Source organism: Hylobates moloch, unplaced genomic scaffold, assembly GCF_009828535.3.
Source record: "Hylobates moloch isolate HMO894 unplaced genomic scaffold, HMol_V3 SCAFFOLD_1, whole genome shotgun sequence".
Classification (NCBI taxonomy): Eukaryota; Metazoa; Chordata; class Mammalia; order Primates; family Hylobatidae; genus Hylobates; species Hylobates moloch.
Genome location: NW_026652276.1, coordinates 2774943 through 2788665, shown reverse-complemented (window position 1 = coordinate 2788665; position 13723 = coordinate 2774943). Strand labels below are relative to the sequence as shown.

The 13723-nt window shown below is 55.4% G+C and overlaps 1 protein-coding gene across 7 annotated transcripts in view; it reads right to left on the bottom strand.

The window, feature by feature from the left end:
• The window catches only part of HDAC4 (histone deacetylase 4), a 354088-nt gene that overhangs the window by 35923 nt on the left and 304442 nt on the right, over positions 1-13723 (bottom strand). For all 7 annotated transcript variants that reach the window (XM_032762194.2, XM_032762230.2, XM_032762216.2 and 4 more), the window contains 3 exons: positions 9887-9933; positions 4539-4646; positions 2054-2109 (listed from right to left, as the gene is read on the bottom strand). In XM_032762194.2, coding sequence (XP_032618085.1) covers positions 2054-2109; positions 4539-4646; positions 9887-9933 — 211 coding nt within the window. The remainder of the gene's footprint in view (positions 1-2053; positions 2110-4538; positions 4647-9886; positions 9934-13723) is intronic.

The following is a 13723-nucleotide window of genomic DNA, read 5'->3' as shown; positions in this document are numbered from 1 at the left end:
ACACACACACACCCCACACAGACACACCCCCCACAGATAACAGACACACACATACACTATGCAACGCGCCCTACACACGTACATGCCCCACATAGATACGCCCATACACACACTCCCCACATAGACACACATGCAGAGATACACATGAACACCCCATAAACACACACATACACAAACCACAGACACATACAAGCACACACACACATATACACATAATCATGTACCTATCACACACATCCACAGTTCCATACTGAGACACACAGACACACACACACACACACTCTCCTGCTTGGAGGTCCCCCACGCTCCTCTGGTAGGGAACCCTATTTCGCATGTCACCAGCATTTCCCTCGTCTTCGCCTGGAACCCCTCCTCTCAGGAGCTGCTGCCACGGCCCAGGAGACATGGCAGCGGTTCATCTCCGTTGCGTACTGCTGACCTTTCTATATTCCAATACATCAATTACCTTTAATTTTACAGAGTCTTACTCAAGAGACCAAGAAAACAAGCTATGAAAATGATTCAAATAACAACGAAAACCTTCTCAATCTCAATTTCCCTTTGTCTGAATGGCCACAGAAACAGCAAAACACTAGTTGTTTTGTTTTCAGAATCCGGGCTGGCATGGGGAAGCCCACATGTCCCGGAACCTCCTAGACGCTGAGCTCCTGCAGCAGCTCACGGGGAGCATAGCAAAGAGCTGCAACCAAACATAATTCGTTTGTCTCCTCTGAGGCTTATTATTTGGAATATCCAACAACTCAGGTTCAAATTAGAAAAGAAACTTCAGAGAAACGAAACAAACAGGAAGCCTGGTGCCCAAGTGGCTGTTCTGGGATGTGGAGCAACCACGTGGTTTTCAGGTAAAGCCACAAAGATTCCAACAAGAACGCTCCCTGGCGGTTACAATCTCCTCTCTGTACATGAAGGAGATTCTGCTCTGACACGTGGATCTGACTATCTCTCATGCACAATCTCCTCCCTGTACATGAAGGAGATTCTGCTCTAACATGCAGATCTATCTCTCACGTACAATCTCCTCCCTGTACATGAAGGAGATTCTGCTCTAACACGCGGATCTGACTATCTCTCATGTCCTGCTGGCCCCTCCATGGATGCCCGACTTCCCAGGGGTGGCAGGGAGGCCCTTTCCCGGGCCCCTGCGGTTCCGTCTCACTCTGACTGCTTCCTGGCCACACCCTGACAATGAACTTGTATCTGCACTTGTTCTTGCGCTGCCCATCTGACAAACTGCTGCTCCAATTCTCCAAGGCAGAGCCCCATGCCACCTCCTCCTCACCGAAGCTGGCAAGATCAGGCACCCCTTCTCCATCTCCAGAGCATGGGGAGACGCTCTTTCTAGCACCGACCCTCCTCACTAGAGTGGCTACCGTCCCACGAGATAGCATGCTCTTTGACGGGATAGCTCATTCATTCACCACCCAGGCTGCAAGGCACTCCACAGACAGCTGCAGGTCTGCCCTGCCACTGGCTCTGGACACACAGGGATGGATCCGGGAGGACCCACACCCCACAATCGCCACCCTGCCCAGATCCTCAGTTGTATGGACCGTCGGTAGTCTCTGAAAGACCCGAAACAGCATCTGGATAGCTGCCTGCATGGACGTGGCTCTGTGACTTGCTGCGTCAGTACCAGGCGGTCGGCAGGCAGCTAAAAGGCCATGTGCAAAATGACCTGAGTCCTCTAGACAACCAAGTGCTGCAGTGACTCACTTGAAGGTGAGTGGTGTTGCTTCTCCCAAGTGTTGACAACTACTCAACAACCAGAGGCTTCTCTGGACTAACCTCCACAGACCCTCTCTCCCATCCTTTCCTCTGATCTGTCTCCGTCATAACTGAGCAGTGATGCTCGCAGACCTCGGCATCTGCACTCGACACCCAGGAGCTGGAGCCAAGCCAGCATGCGGCACATCCTGGGTGGCCAGCAAACAGCAGCCCAGCTCCCCGAGGTCACTCAGGCACCCACCCAGCCCTAAGGGAGGGAAGGCAGGCCTGGGTTCCCCTGCTGTGTGGGGCTGCGGCGTGTACTCACATGGGCGTGCTCTCCTCCGCGTGATGTCCAGGGGGGCGGACCACAGCAAAGCCATTCTGCAGGTGACACCAGACAGCCGGGAAAGAGCGACAAAAGACATACTTTGTAGCCACGGGAAAATGGCTGCACACTCAACTTTCAGCAGAGTTGGGCTGCACGGGAGGGCAGTTTCTTGCTGCACCCTGGCCGCAGTGATGGGGACAGGATGCAGGGCCAGCTGTGAGCCTTTCTGGGAAGCGTGGGCCCTTCTCCTGAAGAGGTCTGGGGGCTACTAATGGTTCCCCCAAAACGCAGTCACTAGGATAACGGGTGGGTGCCCTGTCCCAGTCTCAGCACTGTCGGTAAGGTGTGGTGCCCTCGGCTCAGGGGTCGGGGTGATGTGGAAGGGATGTGCTCCCTCCCCAACAGCTCGGGACCAGGACCCGCTAGGTGGCCACTGGAGGAAGATGAAGCAGAAGGGGCCCCACTCAAGGACTTGGCCGCGGGGCAGAGACTTTGTGCCCCAGCTTGGCCTTCACGTGACTGCCTCTGTCCTTAACTGCAGTTCAGCTCTCAGGATGGCGGGCAAGTGGGCAGCCCACCAAACAGCTCCTCTCACACTGGGCAGAAATGCTGTCTTCTGCCCCGTCACTTATGCGTCAAAAATCCATCTGCAAACCACTCTGTAGCTGCTGCCATAAAAGTGGATTACAGTCCTTTCTTGGTCTCACCAGCCACAGGACATTGTGTGGTCAAGGTCTGAAATGGAGCTTCAAAAGTGCCCGCCAACCATGAGTGACCATGCCGTGGGCGGGGTAAGCCGGACGCCGCAGGGACCAGGCTCAGGAAGGAGCGAGGGCAGCCAGTGAGGTGGCGGCAAACACTCTCAAGAGGTCCTGGCCTCCCTGCGTTTCTGCACTCAGTGCTTCTGAGTGCAGGCTGCAGACCCCTGCGGTCCCCACCCCTGCTGAGGGTCTGTAGTCCACATAGTCCTCAGGCTCTGTGTACTCTTTTCACTGCCCTGCCACCTGCGCCGATGGTGCTGAAGCACCGGAGGGTAGACGGCAGGCAGGGAACAGCACGAGGGCGTGTGTGTGTGTGTGTGTGTGTGTGTGTGTGTGTGTGTGTGCGCAGCTTCTCTTAACAATGTGCTGGATGAAGCAGTATTCAGACATTTTATTAGATCTCCACCCTCAAACACACGTCCTTTTAACATCCCGAGTAAAGAGATGGGAAGGAAGCATGAGAAAATGTGAGCTTTCAGGTGAAAATTCTAAGTTTGGAACACACAGCTCTGCCCCTGTAAGCCTGCTGGCTCTCCCACTACTTACAAGACTTCTGGTGAGATGGGGGCAATATTAATGGTTTCAAAAATTAATGACTTTGTTGATACTGTATGGGTCAGAATATGGAAGATCCATGTAACTCCGTGAAGCAAATTTCCAAATGACCAATGCACAGTGCTACCAATCACCCATGAACGAAGGATCGATTTGACCTCCAAGAAGGTGTAATGGCTCGGTTAAACAAAACGGAGGAGGAGGAGGCCACGATTTGAGTTCAGATCCACGCTGCAGCTAATTTTCAAGACACTACCACTTGTTGAATTTTTGGTATACTGTCAAAGAATACTCACAATTAGAATACCTCTGAAAAGTCTATTAAAATCCTTCTCCCATTTCCAATTGCGTATCTGTGTGGGGCCAGGATTCCTTCATGTACTTCAACATGTCCCAAGAATGATGCCAGGCAGGTGTGAGAACCCAGCTGCTGTCCACAGGGCCAGACATTAGTGCTATTTTTATTTTTTAATTACGTTTTATTATTTTTTTAATTTTTTTCAGACAGAGTCTTGCTCTGTCACTCAGGCTGGAGTGCAATGGCGCGACTCAGCTCACCGCAACCTCCACCTCCCAGGTTCAAGTGATTCGCTGGCCTCAGCCTCCCAAGCAGCTGGGATTGTAGGCACGCGCCACCACGCCCAGCTAATTTTTATATTTTCAGTAGAGACGGAGTTTCGCCATGTTGGCCAAGCTGCTCTTGACCTCCTGACCTCAGGTGATGCCCCTGCCTTGGCCTCCCAAAGTGCTGGGATTCCAGGCGTGAGCCACTGCGCCCGGTCGCTATTTTTAAATTAATAAACATTGTGAAAACTTCTCAGCTGTCATCTCTAATATAGTCAATATTGCGGATATAACTCATGTAAACAGAAGCTCTTTGGAGCTTCTTCTTCTTTTTTTTAAGAGTATAAATTTTTAAGAGTATAAAGTGTTCTTAAGACCCAAATCATTGAGAATCTCTGTACTATGCACATACCCTGTCACAAGTATGGGCAATGTCTCTTTGATTCAACAGTGAGGCTGTGCTGACACCATGGGGTCCATGCCTCCCCATCACAGCTGCCTCCCAGCCTGATGAGAGGGAGACGCAGTGGGCGGCCCCTTCCCACACTGGGAATCTATGGCAGGCCTCCTGGAGGGCCACCACTGTCCAGTCCCCGACTGACCTTCAGCTCCCCTGTGGCCACCTTGAAGACCAGCTCTACCACGCAGCCCACAGCCAGGCGGGCTGCCCCTGCCGAGTGCACCTCGTTCCATATGGTGTCACTGTCCACCTGTGGAAACAACACCCCACAGTGAGGTCACCCTCCCCAGTCACCGTCATCGCCAGCCCTGGCTGGGCAGAGCAGCTCAGGCTCCGTGGGCTCTGCTTCTAAAACCCCAGGGCCTACCAGAGCCGGGGCAGCCTCAGCCCACGTTCAGGCTTCAATCTTTTTAAGACATGCCAAAAAATTTAAACAGGAAAATACAAGAGAATTTACCAGAAATAAGATGCATGTGTCCTGACCTGTTCTGAGGCACCCTCTGTTCCCTCAATTGCTTCGGTATACTTCAATCTAAAAGTAATGATGTCAAGGTGATCTATTTCCTTTTTTTTTTTTTTTAACTGGAACTGTAGTTAAGAGAGTTATTCAGCCTGAGTATCTCTGATCTGAGAATCTGAAATCCGAAATGCTACAAAAGCATTTTGTAGGCTGAGGCGGGAAGATCACTTGAGCCCAGGAGGTCGAGGCTGCAGTGAGCCATGAATGCACCACTGCACTCCAGTCTGGGTAACAGAGTGAGGCTCTGTCTCCAAAAAGGAAAAAAAAAAAACTGGAAACTTTTTGAGTGCCTACGTGACGCTCAAAGGAAATGCACTCTGGAGCATTCTGGATTTCAGATTTTTGGATTAGGGATGCTGAACTGCTAAGTATAATGCAAATATTCCAAAATCTGAAAAACACCAAATTCTGAAATACCTCTGGCCCCAAGCATTTTGGATAAGGGATAGTCAACCTGTCAAATAATTAGCAGCAAAATGAAATGTAAGGGGAATCACGACCGGTCTCTTCCAACAGTGACTTTCTCCTGTGCTAGTTTAACTGGAAGCTCCACATCTTGGCCAGCGTAGCTAAGCGGGACTGGAAGTGCAGGCGGGTGAGGAGAGCTGCCCTGCTCTCCCCTGACGGCACACGGTTCTGCCTAGGAACCAGCAAGTCAGCCCGCTGGCCTTTTCCACTTAGACAGAAAACGTGTTTCACACAACACGTCAGCAATCCCTGATTGTGTGTTGGCTCATTTATTTAGGCACACCAGAAATTTCTTACAGCCCTGGCTCACTTCGGGAGGAAAGTCGACAGACAGAGACCTGGACAGCCAGTTCTGCACAGAACAGTCTCCTATGGGAGACTGGCCAGGAGAGGGAGGTGTTAAGATGAAATACACAGTCCTTGGGCTGGCCCCAGGGCACCTGAGCATCTGTCTCCAAGTGTGTCCCTTGCCTGCAAGATGCTGTGGGGTAACACACCGGGGACTTGAGTGTGCCCAGCCCGGTGGAGGTCTTAGAAGCTGCATCATCACAGGTTGCTCAGCTTCAACACGGTGCTGACCAGGGCGATTGCAGGTCTATTGCAGGGTGTCTCCTTCTCAAACTGAGCCCCTCTGAGCGCCGAGTGCTTTGGGGCTCCTAAGCAGGAGCCAGGCGTGTCCACCCCGCCTCTCCCTTCCCCAGACCAGGCCCTCGAGGGCTCCTGTCCACCACCAGGCAGACTTGCCACTTGACAGACACCGCTCATTATGTGGGGAGGGAGGAATTCTTTCCAGGCGGTCTTGAAGCTTCATCCTGAAAGCAAGGTGAGTTAAAATGCGTTTTCAAGGGGCTGAAGACATTTCCTGAAGTGTATTCGGTGATAGTTTTCTTTTCAATGACCAAACTTCGATATTCTTTAAACGGTTTCCAAATGTCAAAAGAACTCCACTTCACCTACCCTCCACAGTGTTCGTATTCAACCTGCAACGACTGGCGTCTTCTGTAAGTAATGCTACATTGTCATTCACGGAAGCAGCCACATAAATAGGACTATTATGGGCCGATGACTTCAGCTGGAGAATCGATTCATTACAATTAAAGGTGGCAAAGGGTGTGGCAGCTCATGTCTATCATACCAACACTTTGGGAGGCCAAGGTGGGAGGATGGCTTGAGGCCAGGAGTTAGAGACCAGCCTGGGCAACATAGTGAGACCCCATCTCTGCAAAAAATAAAAAAAATAAAAAATTAGCCAGATGTGGGCCGGGCGCAGTGGCTCAAGCCTGTAATCCCAGCACTTTGGGAGGCTGAGGTGGGCGGATCACAAGGTCAGGAGATCGAGACCATGCTGGCTAACACAGTGAAACCCCGCCTCTACTAAAAATACAAAAAAAAAAAAAAAAATTAGCCAGGTGTGGTGGCGGGCACCTGTAGTCCCAGCTACTCGGGAGGCTCGGCCACGAGAATGGTGTGAACCCGGGAGGCGGAGCTTGCAGTGAGCCGAGATCGTGCCACTGCACTCCAGCCTGGGCAACAGAGCCAGACTCCGTCTCAAAAAAAAAAAAAAAAAAAATTAGCCAGATGTGGTGGCCTGGGCCTGTAGTCCCCACAACCCACAACTCAGGACGCTGAGGCGGGAAGATCACTTGAGCCCAGGAGGTCGAGGCTGCAGTGAGCCATGAATGTACCACTGCACTGCAGTCTGGGTAACAGACTGAAGCTCTGTCTCCAAAGAGGAAAAAAAAAAAAAAAAAAAATCCAAGCTGACATCCCAGGAGTGAGAGCTGGGCAGGGCAAGATTCTGCCAGCTGCTGTGTCAGCCAGGAGAGGCGGGGTCCCAGGCAAGCCAGGCCCCGAGGCTGCCCCTGTGGGGACAGCACCCAGAGATGGTTCCTCTCCAACATACAATGAACTGGGCTTTGGGATTAGGCCAACACTGCAGGGAGCGGAGGGTGGACTCCGCCCGTGTTCTGAAGGGTCTTCTGGGGATTCTGCACACCTGGGGTGCCAAGGAGCTGCTTGGTCTACCAGGTGCCCTCCCATGGGACCCTGGGGTTCAGAAGCTTCTGGAATGTCTTGCACAGAGTGAAGGACAAAGCCCCAGCCAAACTGCAGGACCCCAGTCCCTAGAGAACTCAAGAGATCCTCCTTCGCTGCTTCAGGACCACGGCTCCAGCTCCCAGGGACCAGCCTGGAGTTCCAGGAGCTCCAGGGCTCTTGCAGGGAGACTGGCTCAGGCGTGTAGCACCACCGCTGAGCAACAGCCTGGCTCAGGGCAGGCGGCCGCAACTACTAATGCAGGAAGGAGCAAATGGCTCACTCTGTATTTTGTTTCTTTTTTTTCTTTTCTTTTCCTTTCTTTCTCTCTCGCTTTCTTTTCTCCTTTCGTTTCCTTTTCTCTCTTTCTTTCTCTTTCACAATAAAGACAGGAAAAAGGCGGGGGGAAACATGGAGAAAGCTTCCCACGGAGAATCCCATGGAGTCTAAAACGGACACGCCGAGGGCTGGCAGGGCTGGGAGGCCTTTGGGAAGCTCAGAGGAGCCGTGGGGAGCCGGGTGTACGAGAGCAGGCCGGGGCTCCGCTAGGCGAGGCCGAGCAGGGACACCAGCTCCTCACCTAGTTGAAACTTGCGGTCACTGGAAAGGAGCAATGCAGGAGCTGCTCTGGTTTGAAAAAGAGGTCAAAGCACTTTACAGCCCACACTTCCCAGCGTTGAGGAGGGGTGAGTTTTCAGTGTTCCAAGCCCCACTGTTCTGCCTGCAGGAGAGTTTGCAGCTGCTTTCGGGAAAGGTGGCCGGCTCTGCTCACCCGCTCTGCCCTCCCTGACAAGAGCACCTGCTGTGTGCCCACACTTCGGCTCCCGAGGTCTACTTTGCTCCTCCTGATACCCCAAGAGGCTGGCCCCTACCGGCTCCAGAGGAGACCTGAGGCTCAGGAGAGCTGTATCTGTGCCAGCGACAGCGAGTGCACCCCACAGCCAGGCCTCCTGTCTGTCTTCCTCCTTTTGGAAAACAATGGGAAGAAAACGCATCTTGCCGATGGCTGTACCTGAGGATGCCCCACGGCCTGCACTGTTCCCTGCCCATGCCAACAGGCTACCCTCTCTGCCCGCGTCCACGTGGGGAGCTTTTCCATCAGCATCTGCGCACGAGTGCATGCCTGTACCCAGATGTGAGGGTGCACCTCTCATCTGCTGTGCCTCAGATCTGGATTTAACACTTGGGAGGGGCTGCTGGGCTCATCCCCTCAGCTCTGAGTGTGCACTTAGCTTTCATTTGCAAATGATGAATTCTGCCTTGCACAGGCGTGCTGGCTGCAGGGCAGTGCAAATTCAATTCTTTTCAAGTCTAGCCAAAAACTTGCCCCAAATTAAGAGATTGCAGCCTATTTACAATACAAAATAAAATAACTCTAGGAGGGCTTGGTGGTGGTATGAATAAATGCCGTTTATTCTCTTTCTGATGGGATAATTTTCAAAGCAGTGATTTTTATAAAAACGCAGGAAGAAAACAATTTTGTTTCATTTCCATAACAGAATCCAGACCTTCAGCTTCACCCTGCGATCAGTGATTACACACACACCGCACCGTTTCGGCTGCAGCGGCTCCTGCTGTCCACTGGCTCCCGTCCTCTCTGCCTGTAACCGTCTGTGGTGATTCATGGCGCTGCAGGACCATGATGGCCCAGATCTGCTTGGAGGCTCCGCCTCAGCTTCTTATGGCCGCCCTCGCTATTGCCACCCCCCTGCCCAGGCTGCAACAAGGAGGTCAGGGGCCAGGGGAGAACCCTTTTGTTATTGAGAAGTTTGATTGCAAGACCTGACCCTTCCTGTGTGGACAGATGGGGAGATGCCCAGACTGGAAAGTCCTTGTGAACTTATGTGCCCAGGCCAGGTCCATATCATCAGCTCGTAGAAGCCGGCACAGACCAGTGATTCATATGCCCAGGCCAGGTCCATATCTTCAGCTCGCAGAAGCCAGCACAGCCCAGCGAGTAGCCCTACAGACTCCACGTGTCCCATGAGTATCACGGTCACTGCGCTGGGAGCCCCACCTGTAGCTTCGGGTGGAAACTACGTACAGAATATAGAAGCACGCATCCTACCCGCAGCATACTCGTGGCCTGATGTGAGCAGATTACTGCTGCAGACTTCGAAGGGGATGAGATGCTGGCTGCATACAGGATCCTGTTTCTTAAAGCGAGAGCCACTGGAAGCCAGAGCCCCAGCCACGAGCTCTTAAGGTGAGGGCCACTGCACCCCAGAGCCCCAGCCGCCTGCGCCAGACAACCTTCCCCAGAGAAAGGTGCCCGAGTCGGCGATCAAAACGCTCTCGGCTCACACGGCCTTTGAAGCCACACATGGGCAGCCCCTGCCCGCCAGACCGTGTGTGGGAAACACCTGGCAGCAATTATTCACTTTGAGGGAAGCAAGGCTGCGATTTCTGTGACCACTGGGACTCGAGAAGAAAACAGGACATTATTTACACATTAAAGGAACACTTACCCCAACACCACCGCAGGGGAGCCGGACGAACACGGAGGCGAGCGAGCCTGTGGGAGGGAGGGAGAGAGACGGTCAGAGAGGCCAAGGGCACGCGGCCGAGGAGCTCGGCAGGCCTTGGGAGCACTCCGGGGTCTTCAGTGGCACTTGGGCATTTGTGGGACACCGAGGGGCCACTGCTCCCCCATGTGACACCCTGTGGCCCTGCTGCAGGGTCAGCGTCTGGCCCTTAGAGGTGCCTTGACTCCTGTGAGGGCTGAGCTGGGTCACAGACCCTGGTGGGGACACCTGAAATTGTTGTGCCATCAGCCTGTCAGGGGCCCAGGAGAGGCATCAAGCCACTGGGGAGCAGGAGGTACCCCTGGTGGGTGTCTGCCTGCAGCCCCTGCCCCCGAGGGGCTGTATCTAACAGCAAATCCTGCTCCAGGACCCCGAGCCTGGCTCCTCAGTGAGCTCCTTGGGCTTGTCTAGCAGCCCCCTCCCATGGCAAACAAGGGACAGGTCTGGGATTAAACACGGGTGCTGAGGCCTCTTAGACCCTGAGATCCTCAGGAATGTATGCAGCGACAGCCCCTCCCTGCGACACAGGCAGAGCGTGTACAGCTAACTGAGGGCTCCAAGGACGTTGCAGCTGCATGCCAGGCCTCCTCCCATGGAAATCGGGGCCCTCGAAGCCCCCACCCCACTGCTCTGGCGCCCATGCCTGCTCCAGCAGTGAAAGTGCTCCCAGGACAGGGGTGCTGTCTTTTTCCTGTTTGACCCCCGTGCTGGCTGAATGCATGTCACCAGCTTAAAACCCATCTGTGGAGGACAACAGACCCCCACTAACCAGGGGTGGGGCCTGCCATTCCTAGCAGCTGCCTGGGCCCCAACCCCTCCCTCTCCGCAGCCCCCGGCCCCTTCCTGGGCTGGAGCTGGAGTGGCATCTCACATGCTCCAGGGAGACTGGCTTGATGTAACAGGCTCCTTTATCCAACGTGGGACCCCACTTTCTGGCCTCAGCTGGGCTGTACCCCCGCTGTGGGGCTCCTCTCCCATTCTCAGCCTGCTCCAGAACAGCAGCCCCCACTCTGTGTGCTCTGGTCCACGCTCCTAGGGCTGGCTGCCGGGGGCCATAGTAAGGAGTTGGCCATGGGTCCATTAGGGCCTGTCTGCCTCTTGCCTGGAGAGCTTGCCAGCCTGGTTAGCACGAGAGGAACCCTTCCTCAGGGAACAGCGTGCCTGGCTGGGAAGAGCAACTGCGATGGCCCCAGGCTGAAGGAGAGTGGCTGGCACAGACGAGAAGCTAAACAGAGGCCTGCTTGCCTTAGCCCACGGACGCCCGCACCCCCACGGACACCTGCCGCCCCCTGACACCTGCAACCCCCATGATGCCTGCAACCCCCCCACCAGACGCCTGCACCATCACCCCACCATGGACGACTGCACCCTCCCCATGGATGCCCGCCCCCCTGCCCCGCCCCATGGACACCCACACCCCCCATGGACACCGGCACCCCCCATGGACACCAGCACCCCCACGGACACCCGCACCCCCCACGGACACCCGCACCCCCCACGGATACTAGCACCCCCCACAGATGCCAGCACCTCCCATGGATGCCAGCACCCCCCCCCAGACGCCAGCACCCCCCACGGATGCCCACACCCCCTCATGGATGCCAGCACCCCCCACGGACATCCATATCCTCCACGGACACCAGAACCTCGCATGGATGCCCTCACCTCCCACGGGTGCCCACACCCCCCCCAGACGCCAGCACCCCCACGGACACTGACACCCCCCACGGACCCCCCATGGACACCAGCACCCCCCCACAGACACCCACATGTCCCACAGACAGCCATAGCCAGGCCCTAGTGTGCGGCCTGATGCACAGAGCTGACCCAGGCTCTTCTCACTCTGTGGAGGTCATGGATCTGCATCAAGGCTGGAGGCTTGTAGAATGGCCACGTCCACATCCCAGGGCTGGGGAGCTGCCACGCCAACAGGGAGCAGGGCAGGAGGCAGGAGGCAGGGGGCAGCAGCTGCAGCCACTTTCAGAAGGGGCTCAGGGACTCCCGAGCACCCGGGCCCCCCAGGCAAAGGGAGGATAGGCCCAGCCCCCATCTGCTAGGAGGGCCCGGCCAGCTGATGGGCGCAGGCGCCATGCAGATGCTGTGACGTTTTCCAGACAAAGTCCTTCGTGCTCGGAGGAGCCAGCCTGTGTCGGAGGGAGCCCGGGCTCCTCTCCACCTGGCCTGGCTCCAAGGGCAGGGTCTGTGCCCGCCTTGTCCCTACTCCCTGCCTGGGCTGTACGAGGCACTGAGCCAGCAGGGGCTTTGGTCGGCCCTGGCTCTCCCTGCGGCACTCAGCAGGCAGCCTCGGCCTCTGGGTCCTGGCCCTCACGCCCACTGAGGGCAGCAGCACCAGCATGTCTCCCCTTCCCGGGCGCTGTCCTGGGCCTACTTCCTCCATGTCCATGGCTCATGGACCCGCCGCTGCCTGGACCAGTCGTGGCTCCTGACCCTGGTTCCCGTGTCCACGTCAGCGTGGGACGTGGGACAACATCAGCTAACACTTCTCACCTGAGCCTCATGGTGGCCAGCCCTCACCCCCACAGGCATGTTGGCCCTGCTCTCCTCCGCGCCTTGGTGACAGCAAGGAGTGGACGTGGGGCTGACCATGCGGGGAAGCGGCCTGCATGCCGGACCCCTTTGGGAGGTGCTGGGGCTGGGCAGGAGCTGGCGGGATGTGGTGTGCGAGAGAGCTGGTGCGCAGGTGGAACGAGACTGAAAAAGGAGAAGGGTGTGGGTGCCAAGGTGCCAAGCCACCTGCTGTCCTGCTTGCTGCCCGTCGTCTGTAGTGGGGTCACCTAATGCCAACCTCACCACAGTGGGCGGGTGCTGCCTTGGAAGGGTGGTCATGGCCTTGGTGAGTGGCTGAGCAGCTGGGGCTGGGAGTGACTCCGTGGGCCACGTCCTTCCATCACTGACTACTCCAACACACGGGAAAGACACTGCCCGAAACCAGGGAGCTCGTTTTCCAAATAATGCACGTGCTCAGCTATATGAATTCACAGTAGACAGACGTGTCCAGGTATCTGCAAGAGACTGAATCTCTTTGAAATCATAGCCAACCATGTCTACATTAAAACCACAAGTCATCCAACCGTTTTGAGTTTGCTCATTATCTAGCAAAGACCAAAACAACAAAGAAAAAGTACACAGTCCTGCATCCAAATACACGTATATACGAATGGAGTTACAGGCAGACTTTTGGTGACAGCTGTGAGGAGCCCAGCGGCCTCCTGTGGTTTGGAGCCACAATCACCAAGCCCAGGCCACGAAATGTTCCAGCCTGGTGACAGGGCCTGAAGCTCTGCAAACGACCAGCCCTACTACGTGTTTGTTTGCCGCAGGCTGGCAGACAGGCGTTCTGTGCCCGGGGTGGCGAAGGGAAGGCCCCAGCCACCCTCTCGCCGCTGCTCCTGCTCCCTGGCTGGGAGGAGGCCCTCGCTGTGCCAAGTCATCTTCCTGCTGCACCCTGCCCTGAGCATCACCGGTGCCCACGCGCCAGGGGCCCAGCTCTGCCTGGATGCAGTGCCCTGCCAGCTGACATGAGCAGATGAGCCACGTGACTTTCAGTGACATCTAGGGCAGCGGCCAGCCTGCCTCAGGCCCACGAGCCAATTCAGCCAAGCCTTATGCGTGGCGTCTCACCACATCAGAAAGGAAATGTGAAGGCCCTTGCACACGGCTTAGCAGCTTGTGGATTCCATTAAAAGAGGAAAGAAAAAAATCACACAGTAGTGTTTAAACACCTCATTAGGGTTATGTTTGCAAAACTCAAGATAATCA